Source organism: Gobius niger (assembly GCF_951799975.1).
Source record: "Gobius niger genome assembly, chromosome: 16".
NCBI lineage: Eukaryota > Metazoa > Chordata > Actinopteri > Gobiiformes > Gobiidae > Gobius > Gobius niger.
In genome coordinates this window covers 28,823,085-28,844,567 of record NC_136867.1, presented here as the reverse complement: position 1 = coordinate 28,844,567, position 21,483 = coordinate 28,823,085, and the positions used below count along the sequence as shown (strand labels likewise).

General features: G+C 43.0%; 3 protein-coding genes across 3 annotated transcripts in view; all 3 read left to right on the top strand.

Annotated features, from left to right (window-relative positions):
- Nucleotides 1-2,740: 2,740 nt before the first annotated feature.
- LOC306976399 (uncharacterized protein) lies at nucleotides 2,741-5,511 on the top strand (the record flags this gene model as incomplete). Its single annotated transcript, XM_079574316.1, has 5 exons — nucleotides 2,741-3,154; nucleotides 3,226-3,545; nucleotides 3,624-3,741; nucleotides 3,821-3,890; nucleotides 5,007-5,511. 5 exons carry the CDS (start codon nucleotides 2,741-2,743, stop codon nucleotides 5,285-5,287), a joined length of 1,203 nt encoding a protein of 400 aa, XP_079430442.1. The 3' UTR covers nucleotides 5,288-5,511.
- Nucleotides 5,512-5,999: 488 nt separating this feature from the next.
- LOC306976398 (uncharacterized protein) overlaps nucleotides 6,000-21,483 on the top strand; it is a 30,869-nt gene continuing 15,385 nt past the window's right edge. Inside the window, exons 1-10 of the mRNA XM_079574315.1 lie at nucleotides 6,000-6,298; nucleotides 8,632-8,755; nucleotides 8,822-8,958; nucleotides 10,438-10,604; nucleotides 10,663-10,858; nucleotides 12,339-12,577; nucleotides 13,406-13,491; nucleotides 13,561-13,622; nucleotides 15,620-15,858; nucleotides 15,918-16,107. Of these exons, the coding sequence (XP_079430441.1) occupies nucleotides 8,632-8,755; nucleotides 8,822-8,958; nucleotides 10,438-10,604; nucleotides 10,663-10,858; nucleotides 12,339-12,577; nucleotides 13,406-13,491; nucleotides 13,561-13,622; nucleotides 15,620-15,858; nucleotides 15,918-16,107 (1,440 nt within the window). The 5' untranslated portion in view covers nucleotides 6,000-6,298. The remainder of the gene's footprint in view (nucleotides 6,299-8,631; nucleotides 8,756-8,821; nucleotides 8,959-10,437; nucleotides 10,605-10,662; nucleotides 10,859-12,338; nucleotides 12,578-13,405; nucleotides 13,492-13,560; nucleotides 13,623-15,619; nucleotides 15,859-15,917; nucleotides 16,108-21,483) is intronic.
- On the top strand, nucleotides 17,629-20,952 carry LOC306976313 (uncharacterized protein; the record flags this gene model as incomplete). Its single annotated transcript, XM_079574234.1, has 9 exons — nucleotides 17,629-17,641; nucleotides 17,896-18,037; nucleotides 18,118-18,246; nucleotides 18,847-18,931; nucleotides 19,181-19,573; nucleotides 19,763-20,130; nucleotides 20,211-20,325; nucleotides 20,389-20,458; nucleotides 20,626-20,952. 9 exons carry the CDS (start codon nucleotides 17,629-17,631, stop codon nucleotides 20,943-20,945), a joined length of 1,635 nt encoding a protein of 544 aa, XP_079430360.1. The 3' UTR covers nucleotides 20,946-20,952.

Here is a 21,483-nt window from a genome sequence, read left to right as displayed (position 1 = left end):
GGCGAAGAAAAAGACGCGGCCGCTGTTTCCACCGCCTCTCCTCGTCATTCCCAGGTCAGTGAATGAGTTTTTAGAAAGTATTAATAATAATAATAATAATGCCTTACACTTGTAATGCGCTTTACAAGCCTGTATTAACAAGTTTCTCAAAGCGCTACATTGTCGTCATTATTCATTCACTCCATACTCGGTGGTGATAAGCTACTGTTGTAGCCACAGCTGCCCTGGGGTAAACTGACGGAAGCGAGGCAACCAGTCTGCGCCATCGGCCCCTCCGACCACCACCAACCACTCACTCACACACCACATTCACCCCAGGCTTCCTGGTGTTACCAAACGGTCTCCCATCCAAGTACCGACCAGGCCCTTCCCTGCTTAGCTTCCAAGATCTGACGGGATTGGGCATAGCAAAGGCGGTATTAGTTAGATTAGAATAGCTATAAAGTATTTATCCTTATGTTGTTAAAGACCAAGACACATTAAAGACTTAAAGAGTCTCTTGTGTATCTGCCCGTACAAATGGTACTGTTTCGTTACCGTCTTACAGTGTAACTAATAACTATTGATTGTTCGTGTTTCTCTCAATCGATAAAGGCTCATTCATACTTCACAAGACGCAAGAACTTCTTGTTCTTGCACCCTGAGCTGCAGAACAAAATGAAGTCACTTTTGCCTTGTCGCCATGGAGCTGTCGTCAGTTACAAAATGTTTCCATGGTTTACAAGGCAAAAGTGACTTCATTTTGCTCTGCAGCTCAGGGTGCAAGAACAAGAAGTTCTTGCGTCTTGTGAAGTATGAATGAGCCTTTAAGCCCTAAAAAGTACAGTTATTGAAATATGATTAAAGCTGGGAAGTCAAAAAGTAGCTGATGATAAAACTCTAACTTTAGCACTGCATCAGTGATGTGAATGTTACTTTAGGTCCAAGCCTACGATATAACGATTTTAGCATGTTGGGAATTATACAGAGGTGAGTAGAGCAGCCAAAACATTTGCTCAAGTAAGAGTAACGTTACTTTGATATAATTTTACTCAAGTAAGTAGTGCCCCTAATAATTAAGTAAAAGTAAAAAATGGAGAAAATGTTACTTGAGTTCTGTGAGTAACAATTTGAGAGAAAAAGTTATTTTCAATGACGCCATAAATTGTATGAAACAAATCGTAAAATCATTTGAATACTGTGACAAACAAAATTGCATGAAAATACAAAGAAAACTAAATCATTCTTAAGATCAATTTGCGTGAGATGAATTGTATTGATTATTTTTACTCAAGTAAGAGGACTACTGATGCTTCATTTTAATTTTACCCTGGCAGAAGTAAAAAGTGCTTTGTCATAAAACTATTTCTAAGAAGTACGATTTCTTTAAAAAGTTACTCAAGTACATGTACTTGAATAGATGTAACCGAGTAATACCGGCCACTGGAATTATATATGCGGTGAAGAAACGTTCATATAACGGTTTTGCCCATTTGCCGTTTTGTTTACGTATGACTTTATTCAGATTAAACCGATGGCCGCTGGCTGCTCTGCTTCGAGACGGCGACACGAGGGGCCGCCATTGCTGTAGTAGTACCTCCATATAGCCGCTAGTTTCCCATTTGAAAGCATTGCCCTTTAGGCACGCTTGTTACAATGAGCGAGGAACACGCTTCTCTATGGTCCTCATGGCGGGGAGCCATTAAGTTTAACATCCTGACTCGGGAACCTTTGCAATGAATGGGCTGAATGGGACCCACTCATCTTTATTAAATTATATCTATGGTTAGTTACAATTAAAGAAACCACGCTGTTTTTTGTAAGAAACTTTAGAAATGTTCTATACTAATGAGGGCCGGACTTTGAGTGACAGGCCGTTAGCATTAGAGCTAATGGGCCGAGTCTACAGTGAAGATCCTGCACTTTTGTCTTTTTTAGGAACATGCGCCGTCAGAGCTGGGGAGGAGGAGTCTGTAAATCCGCCATGATTTCCCCCTCGAACGTAGTTATTATGGTAAACGGAGAGGAGAGGGAGGAGCTGTCTATTATTTTTACGGTCTATGGCGGGAATGCTCTGCGGTCATTAGTTATTTTCAAGTGGGAATAATCCCACCAGGGAACCATGGACACCCGTAATTCTGGAAAATGTGTCTTTAAAAAATGATCGCTGTAGCTTTCTTTATTTGACCGTCATTTACCCAGGACAGTCAAACTGAGATTTAACAGTAAGTTGTTTACTTTTGCGTTTTAAACCTTTCACTCATAAATGTGTGTTGCGTCCACAGAGCGCCAGAGTCAGAGGAGGAAGTTGAAAACCATGACATCGGTGAAGGATCGGAAACTGAGTCTGAAACGGAGACGGCGGTGAGTCCAAGTCGTCTTAGTCACAAATGTAGAGTCAACCTCTGCCTTTCTTGTTGTCCGTAGCGATTCTTGATTGTTTTTTTTCCAAGTAAAGGTGATCGAGCCAGAACTGGCCAAAGTCCAGACTCCAGTCCAGACCCAAGTCAAGGTCCCAACCCGAAGGAACCAAAGCCAGGCCAGAGTGCACAGCGTACGGGCTCCGGGTCAAACCCAAATCCAGCCTCAAGCCCAGCGTCAGACCCAAAAGCGAGTCCAAATTATTGTAACGAAAAACACTCAAGTCCCGAAGATTCAAATCCCAATCCAGGCTCCAGTCCAGGCTGCAGTCCAGGCTCCAGTCCGGATTCCTATCAGAATTCCAGTGCGAGTCCCAGTCCAGGCCAAACTCCAAGCCCAAATGCAGCCTCAAATCCAAATCCTATCCTTAAATCAGACCCTGGCTAAAGTCCCAGCTCTTCAGAGTCAAGCTGCTGCCCAGACCCCAGTCCAAACGCAGGTCTTAATCCCGGCTGTGGTCCAGTCCCAGCAGAGCGTCCCGGTCTTGTTCGCCCTCAGGAGCATCCGGCCTAAGGGCCCCGTGAACCTGCAGCCTGAGGTCCCCGTGAACCTGCAGCCTGGGGTCCCCGTGAACCTGCAGCCTGAGGTCCCCGTGAACCTGCAGCCTGAGGTCCCCGTGAACCTGCAGCCTGCGGGTCCCGTCATCCTGAACTCGCCCCCGGACCCGGCCCTCGTGGCTGGGCTGTGGCCGGATAGACCACAGAAGAAGAAGAACGCAGACGCCAAAGGGAAACAGACGAGCGAAAAACAGAAGGTGAGACACACATGAAACAACACAAGACAATTCATGTGCTGATGAATACTGTGAAAATGCATGTTTTTCAGACAGAACAGACAGAAATACAAATTGAGAGCCCGACTGAAATGAACTGCCAGCGTGAGAAGCGGTTGAAGACGAGGCCCGCCAAGTCTGCAGTGCTGAGGATCCAGAAGGAGAAAGCGTCCCACACAGGGGGGAACGCAGCTCGTCCAAAAAACAACAAAACCCGAGTGAACCCAACAGCCCCGAGCTCCGCCGCCGTCACGCACAGCAGCAGGGGGCGCCTTCTGAAGAGGAAGGCGTTCCCAGATGAGGAGGTCTCCACGAAGAGAGGCCGAAATCCTGGGCCGGAGCCGCCTGTGGACCTGAGCTCCAAGGAGAAGAAGTGAGAAATACTTACAAAAATGTTTAGAAATCAACAAACGATCCACATGATGTATACTGTGTGTTGTTTACATTGAAGTGAGGCTCCTGTCGCCAGTGTGCGCCCCCTAGAGGCTCGTGTGGTCGTGCAGCAGTGCAGTCGAGCCAAGGTGAAGACCCGAGACGGAGTGGACGGAGCGGAGCCGCAGTACGCACAGGTCTGTGGTTATCATCGGTTTAAAAGTGTCGTTTAAACATTACTCACTTCATCTGAGTCTGAACCTGATCCTGTTTCAGATCGGAGAGGGGCTGGTGGTTTTTGTGTGTTTCTTTGATGGAGCCACTGAGGACACGGCTCACAGAATCGGTAAAAGGATTATCTTTGTATCGAGTTGCAATGTTTTTTATGCCCACGGTGGGTCAAAACTGAAGGGCCGCTCTCTGCTATTACGTGTTTTGTCTTTTACAAACACATGGTTTATCTGCAGTGTTGGGGGTTAAATTACTTTCTTTTATCAGTAACTTAAAGGGGGGGTATTATGCAAAATCGACTTTTTCAAGCTTTACATCATGTTTTTATGTCATTCCCTCATTAAAAACATGCCTGAAGTGTTGCCTTGGCACATTCACGTATTTTTGAGTAATCAGTAAAAACTCTGATGGCGGCCATTTTAGGGATAGGTTTGCCTGAGTCCTCCTAGGAACGCCCCCACCTCCTGGAGACGCCTCTGAGCTTTCGTCACCAGCCGAGTAACCAACCACTGCTCCTCAGCAGAACCCCCTCCCCACTGATGCCACAGACAGCGTGTGGAGGGGGCGTGTCGGAAAGGGTCAGAGGTTCTTAAAGAGACAGAGGCCTATTTCAAGACATTCACTACAGCCATTTAGAGAGAGACATTTTATACAAGGCAGTTATTCTAATTTACTGCATTTACAGACCAACAGAAGGTTTGGTCATCATTGTAGTGTGATATAGACTGGTGCTATGTGATTGAAAAAAGCATAATACCCCCTCTTTAAACAAAATACAGTAATATATTAGTCATTACAATTTAAGTAACTCAAGTTACACGTGGATGTGGGGGGAGGAGCCTTCTCTCACCTGTCCTGTGGGGGAGGAGCCTTTTCTAAATGGTTTATATTGTTGTATGAACAAAGAAAAGCCTCCTATGGACAAGTTTTACAAATGAACAATAAAACAATGTATCTGGTTTGTCCAATGCTATAGTTACGCCCATATCAAATACATGAATAAATTAAATGCTCCACCGAATAATGTCGCCAAACCAAAACATGGGAGAATACGTCTGTTCGTTCTCACTCAGCACTAGGCCCAGGCCAGAACCTCCTTTAACATAGAAAAGCCGGCGGGACTGTGTACAATCAGCAACTCTTCTTAAAGAAGCATTTACATGTCACTAAATATCAAGTAACATTTTGTTTGTTGCTTTGCCTTTATCCTGTCACGTTCTCTCCCCCTCAGCGAATACGGTGATGAACACTCAGTTCTTCCACGGCTGCCTCTCTCAGAGCAAACGGCCGGCGTCGGTGCTGGAGCTGCCCGGGGGAGTCCTGCTGCTGCCTCTGCAGTCTCAGAGCTCAGGTCAGGCCAGACGAGGCTCCCAGCTCTTCTCCAGCCTGGCGTCCTGCTGCAGAGAGATGCTGTCAAAGAGCAGGGCCACAGGGGTCGCCGTGGAGCAGGGCGTGTACGGACAGAGGCAGGAGGTCAAAGTCGAACCACTGAGCCACATCCTGGAGTTTTAACCTGTTCACAGAGACCAGGAGAAACTATTATATCATTGTGCCTGCTCACTTCTCAGTTAAACTCTGCTGTGACTCTACACAAGTACCTCTGAACCAAGAGGAGCCACAGAATGTGTATTTTTATGTTGATTTGAAGAATCATGAGGTCAGAAAACATGAGGAAGACCAAAGAGGAGAGTGTTCTCTGTTGACACGACAAGGCAACGGACAACAAAGCGAAAGAATTATTTTCATATTAACCCTTCAGTCTTGTTACTTTATTTAAACCTCTTAAGGTTAATCATAACTGTACAGGGGAAGAGTTTTTTATTCACCCTTAAAAATGTATTTCAGTTTGCTAACCTTGTCATTATGTTCTAAAAAAGAAAGTCTTTGTTTAAATTAAATGAATTATGAATGTTGATTTTGGTAGTTGCTGTACTCATGCCCTCCCTGTCTGTAGAGGGCGCCTGCTTCCCTCTAGCGTCAGGAACTGTACAGACTGAGCTCAGGGTGTTTGGGTGACTTCAGCTTCTCTAAACTGCACCAAACACGAATCTGGTCAAAACACTCACACTTCCTGTCAGTCCCCTTTCGAACACAACAAAAGCACAAAACCAGAACAAAATGCTTTATTCTTACTTTCATATTCATACATGTTCAATCGAGACTTCAGCACAACACGCCACATGATGTATTAAATGTAAAATAACGAGTTTGATCTTTTTTTTTGAGTAAACAATCTCTCTTACTCTTATTTTGAAAGGTCCACTTCCTGCAAATAAACGTTAAGCACAGTTAGCTTCAAACGGTTTTAGCTCGATCGCCTTATAGCACAATTTAGCCACAATTTTCTATGTAAAAATACAACTTTGGAGGACTTGTAGCTTGCGAAATGTAGCGTCTGTGAATTTTACTTGGTTTTATGCAAAGCTGTGGTTAAAAATTACGCGAAAAAAGCCAAGTTTTGGGCGAAAACTGACGACGGCGTTGCAAAGATTTGTGCGGACGAACCGATCACGTTCTAACACGGTAGAACTTGCTTCAACGCTTCTGATATCGGATGAGTTTTACTTGTGTACATGTGTTTTGTAAATTGGAAAACTGCTCCTATAACTCAGACAACGCCTTTAGGCAATAGTCTAAAATCTAAACAACCATTTTAAATGTCATGTTGAGTCATAATTTTACTTTAATGCAAGTTGCTATAAACATAACACCATCATTATTGGGGTTAATAAATTGTAGGTGTTGTGCAGGAGGTGGATGTATGAAATCAAAAATAATAATGTGTTTATAAGCATTTTATAATCTGGAAATAGACATTTTCAAGGTATTCTGGTGTTTACAGAAACAATTAACCTCTTACCACCCGCCTTAACCAGTGCATTTTCAGCTTTACCCAAATCTAGAGCTTCTCGACTGGAGCTAAAACCTACAAAACTCATCTAAACGGATCTTTTTCCTTGCTTTAATGCCCTGTTGTCGTTGTCATTTTTTTTCCGTCTCATTTTTGCCACTTTTGATTGCGTTTTTGTTGAGTATTTGTCACTTCTTTGTTGCACTTTCAACACTTTTTTGTCGCTTTTTTTGCTACTCTTTTTTATGGCTGGGTACCGGTAATTTTTTTCAATAACGATACTTGATTTTCAATACCGATACCTGAACGATACCTATATCGATGTCTATACACAATTGTTTGTCATACAGAACCAGAAAACAGATTAATAATGTTAATTTATTCCTTTTCCTTCCATTTAATTTGTGAAACAACTAGAAACTTCTTTGAACGACAAAAGGGCAGGAAAAAAAAACACTTTACAAGTTTTTCTCATTCCCCCTCCCCATTTTTAACTCATTTTTCCTCATTTTTTTTACCCCAAATTTTATACGTTGTGACCCCCCCCCCACAATTTTTTTTACAGTTTTTTTTTTACATTTTCCCCCCAAAATTGCCCCCCACATTTTTTCATATTTTTTTCCCCACATTTTCCCCCTTTTTTCCTCCTTTTTGGATTTTTTTTCTTTTGATGACACACAGCATCAAAACTTGAATTTAAAGATTTTGCATTTCTTTTCGGTTCCTGCTTTTTTATTAAACTAGGAGGTTTTACTAAGCCTTTTTTTCGACACCAGACTGGTCTTTTTTAATGGCACCCAGCCCGACTCTTTTGTTACTTTTTCATTGCTCTTTTAGTTTTGTTGTTGTTTTTTTGTGGCTTTATTTTGCCACATTTTAACCCTTTTTTTGTTTTGCTTTGATTCTTGTCGTATTCTTATTTTTGTCTCCGTTTTGGCGCCTTTTCAAGAAGCTTTTAGATTTGAGTAAAGCTGATCTGGAGAAAATGTGCTCGGTTCAGGTGGGGGCAGGGGCGAACTGAGAAACAGCCCTGGACTCTGACCAGCCTGGCCCAAATTAGCGTAATTGTGACACTTCCACAAATACATATTTTAACCTCTTACCACCCGCCTAAACCAAACGCATTCTGTCCTCTTTTGGCTGTGTAACACCTCATTTGAAAGCTAAGACCCACAAAACCGACCTTTTTCCTCGAGCTGTTGCTGTGCTGTGTCACCTTTTGTATGTTTTTTTTTTTTTTGTCACATTTTTGTTGAGTTTTTGTCACTTTTTGTTGAATTTTTGTCAAATTTTTTGTTGAATTTTTGTCACATTTTTATTGAGTTTTTGTCACATTTTTGTTGAATTTTTGTTGAATTTTTGTTGAATTTTTTGTTGAAGTTTTGTTGAATTTTTGTCACATTTTTGTTGAATTTTTGTCACATTTTTTGTTGAATTTTTGTCACATTTTTATTGAGTTTTTGTCACATTTTTGTTGAATTTTTGTCACTCTTTGGTTGAATTTTTGTCACATTTTTATTGAGTTTTTGTCACATTTTTGTTGAATTTTTGTCACTCTTTGGTTGAGTTTTTGTCACATTTTTGTCACATCTTTGTTGAATTTTTCATTTTTTGTTGTGTTTTTTTTGTCCGTGTTTTTCTCATGTTTTCATCCTCTTTTTCTCGCTATTTTTATGATTTTCTTTTTAGCTTTTAGATTTGGTAAAGCTCGGTTGAGGCGGGACTGGTGGCCCTCGAGCCAGTGGCCCTTCTGTGCTCTTCCAGAACGGACATATGGCCAGTCCGCCCCTGGGTGGGGGTTAGAGATTAAATCAATTATACTTTTGTGGTTGCATTTTGAGCTCTGTGTTTTATTATTATATACATCACATCTGACTATGGGATGGAGAAATCACTGTTAAAAATGATCATTACTGCCAATGCTCTTCATAACCAGTTACTGTGTATTCTTTATTTTAACTAATCTACAGGTTGAAATGAATGCCCTTTTGCCTTTTCTGTTCAGATGCCGTCCTTTGAAGTCATACAACAGGCAGAGCTGTATTTACGCAAAGGGAAGTATCTCCCTGGCACTTCGGATGCCGCCAAACGCGCCATCAGGAGGGCCAGCAAATACTACGTTTATAAAGGTTTGTGTGTCTGAAACAGCCCTGCTCCGTACTGAGAGGCAGGATATTAACCGCTCTGTGTTTCAGACGGGTGGCTGATGCGTAAGTACAGGGGCCGCTTCCTACGGGCCGTTTCGAGCGACGAGCAGGTGCGTGCGATCATGCTGCAGTTCCACGACAACAACAACCACGCGGGGAGGATACAGATGGTCCTTCAGATCATGGTGAGGACTGAACCAGGCGCTCCGTGTTCACATCCTTAATTCTCACGGTCACTGTGGACGTGTCCTGTGCTGACTTTGATCAAGCAGCTCCCATGTGTTTAACCTCTTAACCCCCGACTTAAAGAGACTAGATGCAAGTTGGTCTTTTTTTACTCACTACTGCCATCTCAGGTCTCACGCGTAACTGCAGCTTCTATATTAAGCTCGTGCATGACGGCACTTCGGACCTGAAGTATAAACTTTATAGAGCTCCACAGTCCCGCCTCCTCTCTGGTCCGGAAGTAAAACTCCCCTTGCTTTGAGACCGTATTGATTTGGAATAAAGTCTTTAACTCCGTAACTGCGTCAGCTTGGGCTGAATCCAGCTCTGTGGTTATAAAGCGACCGCAAAGTCAGATGCAGGTGAAAAAAGCACGTATGAGATCCATCTAGTTTATGAAAAAGTACAGTTTAACTGCGAGCCTTCGTCCTTGAACTACATTACCCAGGATGCTCGGGAGTCCCATGGTCTACTACGAGGCTTTTGATTGGTGGAGCTTCACGTTCCCACACGTGTTTATTTATTGTAATGTAGACGACATATTATAAATAATTTATTAAAACATAATGCTGGCAGAGAGTTGACGTTTTATCCAGATCTAACACTGATAGTAAGAACAACGTCAAAAAAATGTTCCCAACGATCCAATTAAACGAACCACCGATAATTTTTATTCCAATTAGCCTGATTCAGATTGTTTAATAGTGAAATAATATAGAACTCTTGTCTGCAAAGTAAAAGAAACTCGCCGTGTTTGCTGAAAACCTGGTTGCCTTGACCAGCGGGCGCGATGTCGCAATGGTTCTTGGGATACGGAGTTTCTATAGTCAGGAAGTGAATGATGTCACAGCCTTGTACCTTTGCCTTTTCTTCAACATGTCGTCTTCTTTTTGGATTGAAATGAAACATTTTATGGTCACGAATTACTACGTCGCTGATTAGCTTTTGCGGTGACGTTAAACTCTTAATATTTGAATTTTTGGAAAATCGACGGCCGTGTAGACAGGGATTTTTTGCTTCCGGAGCAACAAGACCACAAGGGGCGGGACTGTGGAGCTCTATTGCCGTCATGCACGAGCTTAATATAGAAGCTGCAGTTACACGTATGACCTGAGGTGGCAGTAGTGAGTATAAAATGGCTAACTTGCATCTAGCCCCATTAAAAGGTGCTGTAAATAGCAAAAACTTGATTATTATGCACTTTACCTAGAGTTGATGAATATTTAGAGCTGTAATGATTTTGCCTTCAGTCTAACGTGAGCGCTCTTTCCGGTAATTTGGCTTCCTAACCTGCGTGTAGGTGGAATAAAGAGGGATTTGAGCAGTTTTCTGGGTTAATCAGACAATTATCATGTTATTATGTGCTCTGACTCAACATGCCCCGTGTGATTTGATTGGGAGAGTGAGTGTTTTGTTTGTGTTTATGTTGTCTGTTGCAGTCCGTGTATTACTGGGAGCGCGTGAGGGACTTCGTGAAGGAGTGGATCCAGAAATGCGAGGTGTGCAAGACCCGTAAAGAGCACCAGCCTCCGGAGATCGTCAAATCCTGTCTGGCTTACGGCTGCGACACCTCCAGCTTCCTCCACCCAGAGCTCAGCTTCCACAGGTCCGTCTGACGGTCTCTCGATGTGTCGGTCAGCAGCATCACCTTGTCCTCCTTGCAGGTTTCCTAAGCTCCGGGAGCAGAGGCAGCGCTGGCTCCTGGTCGCTCAGAGGGACGATGGCTCGTTGAGGAGGAACTCCTGGCTCTGCTCCAGACACTTTGAACCCGACTGTTTCATCCAGACGGAGGACGGGCAGGAGGAGTTGCAGTCGGACGCTGTGCCCACCATCATCGGAGTCTCCAAACAACAGACCGAGGTGGGGCTGGGAATAATACACAGGTCTGAAACAAATTTGATGCAGTATGGTCAAGTTTAAGGCACCAGAATGTGAACGAGGGAGCAAGTGGAAGATGAAATGATCTCCAAAAGCTACAAGTTACAGATGAGACATTACTACAGTGTATCCGCGGGGTCTTAAAAAGTCTTAAATTCAAGAATCCAAATTTAAGGCCTTAAAAAGTCTAAAATTCTGCCTATTTGGTCTTAAATCCAGGGTAAACTGGTCTTAAAAATGAACGTTCAACGACCCAATTATTTGCGCACAATTGAGTTTAAAAAGTAACAAATAAATGCAGAGAAGCAGCGATGAGGAGCCGCCCGGTGCCGCTCATGGTCCGAGAGGGCGAAGCGACGCTGACGCACTGGCCGCCGCCACAAACAACGTAAACTCAGCGATAGTCGAGCGAGGCAGAAGGACTCTCCTTCAGAGCTTTATCCACCCAAAAAAACAACTGAAGTCAGCAGAGTTTAGGAATCCAGAACATGACCGAGGTGTCGCTGATGGATCCGTAATGCTGCTGTCGTTGGAAAGATACGTCCAATATGAAACAACGTGGAGATAATCCTTCACTGTAAATATCCAACTCAAGGTAATGAACGGCATAATTCACAATAAAGTTTGTCCAAATGTTGGGAAACTTAAAGCGAACGCTCCTCTGCTCAGGGACAGAAGGAAAGAGAAAGTCCTGTTACTTTAGAAACACGTTTCTCACTTTGTTCATCAAAACATCTGACAAACAAGTTTAGAAAACATAAAACCTAGACTAGATTCTGGCCTAATAATAATATCATTATAATTATGATAATTAATGAGTTGTAAAGTTGACAGTGTTTTGTTCTTTGCAAACGAGTGGAAAAGCTGCTTTTATTTTTAGAAACAGTGAATGTTTACCAGCTCAAGTATTACAAAGCATTTTAAATACATATTTAAATTTAAATAAATATTTTAAAAAAATAAATATCTGTTGTTTTCTTTCATTCAGTCGATAATTGTGAGTAATTATTCAATCTCAATATTCTGATTATGGGATAAGGTTGTTAAAACTTGAATGGTTGTTAAAATGCCTAATGTGAAAAATGAAGTTCTTAAATCTGTACATCCCACTGTGAAATCAAAAACAACAGTTTGACACTTGGATTTTTGTGACAGTGATTTTCTTTGCAGTCCATTTATATATTGCGCGTTCAAAAACAGGTCTTATTTTTGAGATTTTGTGCTCTTAAAAAGGTCTTAAAAAGTCTTAAATTTGACTTGTCCAACTCTGCAGATACCCTGTTACTATAACATTGGAAAAGAAATCGGGTTCTATACAGGTGCTTTTACATTCTCAAAATAAAAGAGAAAGCTTGTATTAGAAAGTCCGTGTCTGCTACAATAAATGAGTTTCTGTGAATGGCGTGGAGTTGTAATAAGTTGTTATTACAAAGTTATTGTTATTTTTAACATGTGTTCTCAGGCCCAGCCCTCGGACCCGGAGGAGCCCCTGTTCCACCCCTCGTCTCTGGAGGACCTGCTGACCTGCGCCGCGGCCTCAGCAGAGGTGTGTCCCGTGGGCTTCAGCGCGGAGCAGAGTGAGCCTCCCCACGAGGAGCACCAGTACAGCCTGAGAGTACCCGACCCACACCCCCCCGACGCCACAGGCATCCTGGACTCCAGGAAGAACACCTCTTTCACCACCTACAACCAAATCGCCAGGTGAGGACCGAACCAGACCTTAAAGGGACTAGATGCAAGTTTGCCATTTTATAATCACTACTGCCACCTTAGGTCATACGTGTAACTGCACCATCTATATTAACCTCTTAACTCCTGCCTGAACCGAAAGGATCTTTTTCCTCACGTCATCAGATTTTTTTTCCATCATTTTTTTTGTTGGGTATTCAACTCATTTTTGTAAACTTTTTTTTCATTTTTTTTTTTTTTTCATTTTTGTCATTTTTTCGCCAATTTTTATCAATTTTTTGTCATATTTTTGTATTTTTTTGTCACATTTTGGTCATTTTTTTTCGTCAATTTTTTGTCAATTTCTTGTGACATTTTTGTGACATTTTTGCCACTTTTTCATCAATTTTTCGTCACTTTTTTGTCAATGTTTTCTCACTTTTTTGTCACATTTCCATCATTGTTTTCGTCTCAGTTTTGTTGCTATTTTCACACCTTTTTCCAGAAGCTTTTGGACTGGGGTAAAGCCAAACTGGAGAAAATGTGCTTGGTTCAGGTGGGAGTTAAGGGGTTAAGCTCATGCATGACGGCACTTAGGACCCGAATTAACACCTTTTGAGTTCATTTGAGCTCATTCTACACATTAGGACATTGTTGAAACATGTAGGGGGAGAATAATTACTTTTAACATTTTCAAACTCTGTATAGTCCCTTTAACTAAGTAAATCACAGATTAGGACTGAAGCAGGAAGTTTAAACCAGGACCAAAACAGGACTGAGCAAGAGTATTCTTCTTTTGATAGCATGACATTTCTCTTAGAATGAAAGCGTTGTACTTACAGTATTTGACCTTCGCCGCAGGTATCTGACCCACAGGATTCTGCCTCAGTCGAGCAAAACCATCAAGAACTCTTTGCGGAGGATGGCGAAGCGCTTCACTCTCATCGGTCAGTCTTTATCACAGACATGAACAAACCTCACGAGTTACTGTCGTTAATGTATTAAGTGTGTTTCAGACGGACACCTGATGTACAAGCTGCGCTCTCGCCCGGTCAGAGTCCCGCGCAGCAGAGAAGAGGTCAGCACTTCATACTCTGAACATTTATCCTCTTAACTCCCACCTGAACGGATCCCATTTCCTCCAGTTTGGCTTTACCCTAATCAAAAAGCTTCTTGGGAAAAAACACCAAAATAGCCACAAAAAATAAGAAGAAAGCAAGGATGTAAACGCAACAAAAATGTGACAAAAATTCAACAAAAATGTGACAAAAATTCAACGAAAATGTGACAAATATTCAACAAAAATTCAACAAAAATGTGACAAAAATTCAACAAAAATATGACAAAAATTCAACAAAAATATGACAAATATTCAACAAAAATGTGACAAAAATTCAACAAAAATATGACAAAAATTCAACAAAAATGTGACAAAAATTAAACGAAAATGTGACAAAAATTCAACAAAAATGTGACAAAAATTCAACAAAAATGTGACAAAAATTCAACAAAAATGTAAGAAAAAACTTCGACACAAATTCAACAAAAATGAAAAAAAAAAGAAATAAAAAAAATTGGCATTTGGTTTAGGCGGGCGGTAAAAGGTTAACAACCAAAAGGCTTTATTTTCCAAATACTGTATGTGTCTAGAAAACGAAAGTTAAGTAGGAAACTACTGAGGCACTGGTCCTGAAGCACTGAATGATCCACATTGCGCATGTGCAGTTCGAGTAGTAATACGGACAGAGTCAAACCTGTGGATCTCTAATGACCAATCAGGAAGCGATACAGCCCCATGGCATCCAGGGCTTTGCTCCTACAGAGTATTCTTGCGGAAATGCAAAGATTCTGAGCGACCTCAGGGGAGTGAAGAAACATCGGGGTGAAAATCGGGCAAGTTTGTTCAACAATTTTATATATTTTCAAGTTGCAGACTTTTGCTTGTAATTTCGGAATCATAAGCGACAGAAACTTAACGTGTTTTATTCTGGAATCTGCTGATTTTTATCCTTTCAAACGAGCTCCCTCTACTAAACATGAATGTCCTGAATAAATCAGCCTTAACCTCTTAACTCCCACCTGAATGGATCCCATTTTCTCCAGTTTGGCTTTACCCTAATCAAAAAGATTCTTGGGGAAAAATTCAACAAAAATGTGACAAAAAATCAACAAAGATGTGACAAAAATTCAACAAAGATGTGACAAAAATGTGACAAAAACTCAACCAAAGAGTGACAAAACTTCAACAAAAATTCAACAAAAATTCAACAAAAATGTCACAAAAACTCAACAAAAATGTGACAAAAATTCAACAAAAATGTGACAAAAATTCAACAAAAAGTGACAAAAATCTGAACCAAAAAGTGACAAAAATTCAACAAAAACTCAACAAAAATGTGACAAAAACTCAACAAAAATGTGACAAAAACTCAGCAAAAAAAATTACAAAAATTCAACAAAAAGTGATAAAAAGCTCAACCAAAAAGTGACAAAAATTCAACAAAAAATCAACAAAAACTCAACCAAAAAGTGACAAAAATTCAACAAAAATGTGACAAAAACTCAGCAAAAAAATTACAAAAATTCAACAAAAAGTGATAAAAATCTCAACCAAAAAGTGACAAAAATTCAATAAAAATGTCACAGAAACTCAACAAAAATGTCACAAAAATGAAAAAAAAAGAAAAGAAAAAAAAAACATACAAAGGGGGACACAACACAGCAACAACGCGAGGAAAAAGATCAGTTTTGTGGGTCTTAGTTACACAGCCAAAAGAGGACAGAATGCATTTGGTTTAGGCGGGTGGTAAGAGGTTAAGCCCCCCCCATACAGCGCCCCCTGCTGTCACAGTTCAACACTGACACATTGGCCCTAGGAAAACCCACATCTGTCGACCTCTATAGTTATATATTGGTCAGGCTGTGGTCGTGATCCCTGTTGTCCATGGTGGGCCAGTCTGGTTGTTCTGGCACCAATGGCCCTGTACCTTCTACTGATGTATCACTGACTTTTTTCTGTATAGAGCCGTGTCCACTGCTGTGAAAAGATTCCGACATTTCGAGCTGTTGTTCCAGGTGAACTCGATCCTGCAGCAGTTCCACGATAACCGCGGGCACTACGGCCACCGCACCTGCTTCAGGGCCATGTCGAAGCACTACTACTGGGCCTCCATGAGCAAAGACGTGCACCACTGGATCTCCCGCTGCTCCACCTGCGTCAACCGCACCAAGAGGAAGTGGCTCCGCTGCAGCATCACCCACTGCACCAACTGCTGCGGGCCGGTGGAGAGGAAGCTCGGGCTCACCTTCCACAAGTACGTTTAAATACACAAGTTCATATTGTCCTTGGTTGGATCGTTTTACTCGTCTGCAGGTTCCCGATGGACCGGCCGTCTCTGCTGGAGCACTGGCTGAAGGCGACGGGGCGTCCACACTGGTACCCTCCGCTCTGGTCGTCCGTGTGCTCCGTCCACTTCACCGACGACTGCTTCGACAGGTCGGGAGGACGAGTGGAGCTCAGGCCGGACGCCGTCCCCACCGTGAAGACGCACGGAGACGAGGCGGTGAGAAAAAGTCACACTATTTCACCTCTGGGAGTAAACTCAACTTTAACCATTTTTAATGCCAAAATATTGCTTTATCTACAGTATCTCAGTGAAGTAAATACTCCTACTCCTACTACAGTATTTCATTATATTTTTTAAGGCGAGACATGGCAGGTAAAAAAAGTATTGATTTTTCATGCAGTGGTTAAAGTGCAGATTTTTAGCGAGTTTTCTCCCGTAACATGTTAGTTTTCTAGTTTTCATGTCAGAGAAATAAAAAGATAAAACTTACCCCATCAATGCTTATGCCATGATGCTTATTTTGTGATGTTTTGTCGCTGGTGAAAATGTGTCGCGCTTACAAAACTTTAAAGCTGTTTTTCTCCAAATTAGGTTTTTGCTCCACTCATGCAACAAAATTGTATTGTACTTTAGTATTTACTACCGACTCCAAACTTTGCACTGCAGTGTCTTGCCTTAATAAGGCAACACTAAACACTTTACTATAATACAAAATAGTCCGTGTACAACTTTAACACATTGAGTGCCGCTCTGTTTTTGGGATTTAGCTATTGAGTGCCAACAGTTATAGCTTATTCCACAGGCTGTGGCTCGTTTGAAAGGTGAGACTCTGAGCTCTCTGTAGGTGAAATCTGTTTAATTCTACGTGGCTCGGTTCCTGAGAAATCCTAAGGTAAACAGAGGCTAGTTTAGATTTTTTTTTAGAAAGGGAGATAATGTTTATGAAACACTCTACTTTCTGATCAGCTCCTCCTCTCTCTTCTCTCCTCTCAGACACTAACGTTATGGGAAGAGGGAAATGCCTAAATATCTCAGTTTCAAGTATACTACATTTTCAAGGACATCATTGTTGACACGTTTTGAAACACGCGTGTTGCTGCAGTTCCATTGCTTTGCCTTTTTATGGCGTGTGCATTTAAACAGCCTGGTTCTCAGATTGAAGACTTTAACTGGATGTTTCTCAGCCGTCCTTGGACCGATTTTAACCATTTAAAAACTCAGAGAAATGTTAAAATCTTGCGATATTTCTATGTGAAGCCCCTCAGATTTGTCAAACGCTCCAGAGAGCGAGAGAGAAGTGTCGGCTTTACAGCTGTTCACTACACAACTCCACGAAAAGAACGTTTTTGATTGTCATTTATTTCAGGTCTGTTCAGCACAGAGCTCCCAAAATCACACATAAGGTGTATTAGAGTGTCTAGTTTCGTAATAAAAACGCAATAACGAGTTTTTCCGTTGTTCATCTCAGTACAAACTGGTACCAAAAGTACATGTCCAAATAGGGCTCAAAGTACGAAATATTTTATATTTACTTCATTCAGTCTTATCTTAACCTCTCTTCCTTTTTTTTCTGATCAGGTCCAGAATGTGAACCAGGGTCAAACTGCTGCAGCAACTGAAGTCACAGAGGAACAGGAGGTATTTAAACATATTTACTACATACAAACTGCGAAAGTATTATAAAAATGATCTGACTCTGGGCTGTATCTTCGAAGGAGGCGTTTTTTTCTAAATTTGATGCAGTGGAGCTGTACCTTTCTAGTCAAACGTATCCTCCAGGACTCAACTACGTCGAGAAAAACACCTTCAGGAGATTCTGCAAGAACTATTTAGTCAAAGGTTTGGACAACTTTGGAAAGAGTGTTTTCTCTTTTTGCTACGTTAGCAGTTTGCATTTTAAGATCTCTATTGGTTTAACGTTACACTTAACAGGACATTTCACATATCAGTCCATCTTCTAGTTATAGCATCAACTTAGATTTGGTTTTCCTGTGTGCTTTGCAGATGCGGCTCTGCACATCCGTCGCGGTGATCGTGTGGTGCCTGTGCTCAGGAACAGGGCGCAGGTGAACGAAGCTCTGAAGGAATATCACGACGAACTCAACCACCTGGATGAAAAGAAGTGTCTGAGGCTGCTCAACGAGAGGTCTGAATACTGCTGTTACTGTTACTGCTACTGCTACAGCGACTACCGCCATTACCGCTGTTTTATTATCACTACGACAGGTGCTTTTGGAAGACGATGCGCTCAGACATCAGGAAGTGGATCAGCAAATGTCCCGTCTGTCGCTGGAAAAACAAGCTCAAAAACCGGCCGAAGCGAGACGAGGGCGAGAGGCTCCTGCCGCCGCACAGGTCAGTGCATTGATCTTGGACAAGTCTGTCTCAAACCCTCTTAGATATTCAGTCCCCCCCCCCCTTCTTAAAGGGGGGGATTATGCAAAATTGACTTTTTCAAGCTTTATATCATGTTATTATGTCATTCCCCCATTAAAAACATGCCTGAAGTGTTGCCTTGGCACATTCACGTATTTTTGAGTAAGCTGTAAAAACTCTGATGGCGGCCATTTTAGGGATAGGTTTGCCTGAGTCCTCCTAGGAACGCCCCCACCTCCTGGAGACGCCTCCGAGCTTTCGTCACCAGCCGAGTAACCAACCACTGCTCCTCAGCAGAACCCCCTCCCCACTGATGCCACAGACAGCGTGTGGAGGGGGCGTGTCGGAAAGGGTCAGAGGTTTTTAAAGAGACAGAGGCCTATTTCAAGACATTCACTACAGCCATTTTGAGAGAGACATTTTATACAAGGCAGTTATTCTAATTTACTGCATTTACAGACCAACAGAAGGTTTGGTCATCATTGTAGTGTGATATAGACTGGTGTTATGTGATTGAAAAAAGCAGAATACCCCCTCCTTAATGCTTAATTTTACATATGAACCCTCTTCTGTTCAAAGTGCCCCAGGGTTAGAGATTGACGTTTGGGATGAAAACGATGCTTTCAGTGAAGAAAGTGACGGCGAGTCAGAATCAGAGACAGCGGTGAGTTCAACTCTCTAACAAATATAGATTTAGCCTCTGCCATTCTTATGTTAGTGGCAATGCAGTGTATAGTATTGTATGTAGTAGCCTTTGCCAGACTTAAAGGTAGTGTATGGGCAGGCCTAACACGCACAGATGTTTCGGGGCTGCTCCCCGGTCTAACACTCGCCTGCATCGATGCTGACTCTCTCCAGGCGGGTTTAATGATAATATAAAATCTGTGTTGATGGTTTGATATTTGTGACTTAGGTGAAGGCGATTCAGCCCAAATCCCAGAAGAAAGTCCTGACTCGAACTGGAATCAAAAAAAGAGTCCAGGCTCAGGTCCGGGGCTCAAATCAGACTCAGACTCAAGTCAAGACCCGAATCAAAACCCCTCAAATCAAAGTGCTGTCCCGGGTTCAGCCTTCAGCCCAGTCCGCAGCCCAAACCAAGGTCCTCATCCTGACCCTCAACCGTCAGGCCGGGGCCCCCATCACCCTGAGCACGGGGGCGTCCACAGCGTCCGCAGCCCTCACCTCAGCCCCTGTAAACCGCCAGCCTGGGGGCCCCGTCGAACAGAGCGTGGCCCCGGAGCCTGAGGATAAACCACAACAGAAGAACAAGAACGCGAAAGGGAAACAAACAGGAAAAAGACACAAGGTAACATTCGCAGGCACTGTTGGTTTCATTTTTCTGATAAACCTTTCTGTATTTAAAGTGGACAATAATACACCCTAACAAAACATCTCCTGCTGAATCTCCCATTACAACTTTAAAGATTGAACACAAAACTCTACACTTTAAACCCCACAATCCAAATGAATCCTGAACTTTTTTATTGAATTACAGCCTGAGAAGATGGAAATACAAATCGAGAACCCGAATGAGATGAACTACCAGCACGAGGAGCAGGTGGAGACGAGCCTCACCAAACAACAACAACAGCAGCAGCAGCAGCTTCAGAGAGTGGAGGAGATCGAAGCTTCTCCACAAACCATCAACAAAACCGCCCCGAGCCCCGCGGCCAACACGCCCCTGCCCACGCACAGCAGCAGGGGGCGCCCTCTGAAGAGGAAGGCGTTCCCAGACGAAGAGGAGAGCCCTAAGAGGGGAGTCCGGAGTCCTGACCCTGAGGCGACCGTGGGCCTTGGCTCCAAACCTGTGACCCTTCTGGACAGATTACAGACAGAGGAGCTCAGGGAGAAGATAACTGACAGGTACACGAATACTATTCAGTTTTCAGGCGACAGAAACAAAGTAAAAACACAGCTCAGATATTCGCTCTTGTTTGTTCCAGTGCGCCTGAAGCCAGTGTGCGCCCCCTGGAGGCTCGCGTGGTCGTGCAGCAGTGCAGTCGAGCCAAAGTGAAGACCCGGGACGGACTGCACGGAGCGGAGCCGCAGTACGCACAGGTCTGTGGTCTTTGTTTATCAGATTATCTTTGATCTCAGAGGCTGAACTGTTTCCTGTTTCAGATCGAAGCGGGGCTGGTGGTTTACGTGTGTTTCTTTGAAGGAGCCACCGAGGACACCACCAACAGAATCGGTGAGATTTTATCAAAGATGGAGGCACGTCCTTGGACCTTCAGTGTCTTTGGGGGGGTGTTAAAGGTTTATCGATAATTGGGGATAATGTGCTGGACTTTGGGAAGGGCTGATCTACAGGAACACACTGTCCACCACAGAATCTTTACCTCACATCTCTCCCCTCAGCGGACGCGGTGATGAACACTCAGTTCTTCCACGGCGGTCTCTCTCGGCCGGCGTCGGTGCTGGAGCTGCCCGGGGGGGTTCTGCTGCTGCCTCAGGAGTCTCTGGGCTGGGAGCGGGGCCCGAACAGGAGCATGAGGAGCCACGGGGTCACCGAGGCCCGGCGAGGCTCCCAGCTCTTCTCCAGCCTGGCGTCCCGCTGCAGAGAGACGCTGTTACAGAGCGGGGACACAGGGGGCGCCGTGGAGCAGGGCGTGTACGGACAGAGGCAGGAGGTCGAAATGAGCTCCTCTGAACCGATGAGCCACATCCTGGAGTTTTAACCTGTTTACAGCGACCAGGGGAAACACTCGTATCAGAACGGGACACGAAAGCGGCCTAATCAAGCAGTAAGGACTTCTGAACCAAGAGGAGCCACTGACGCTGGAAATTTGTGATTAAAAAATAGATCATTTGTAAACTTGGCTTGTTTATTCTTTGTCGATTTGTAGAATGCTGAGGTCAGAGCTGCAGGAAACAGGAAGGACAAAGAAGAGATGTGTGGATGTAGTGAAAGACGAAGGTAGTTGAGCGCAGAGGATACAGATGTGGAGAATTCACAATCGACCCCTCGGAAAGCAACAAGAACAAAAATGTATTTGCACTTCCTTCACTACTGTGGGTTTTTATTTAACTACTTACAAATCTATTTTACAGGGGAAACTATTGTAAATGTGGTTTGTGGTCAGGAAAACTTGAGATGTTTGGAGAAAAAGCAAACTCCAAATAATTAGAAATAACCAAAGCCGGGAGTACTCAGTTACATTTATTCATGTACTCTTTGAAGTAACTGTACTTCTTATTGTTAATTATTTGGGACAC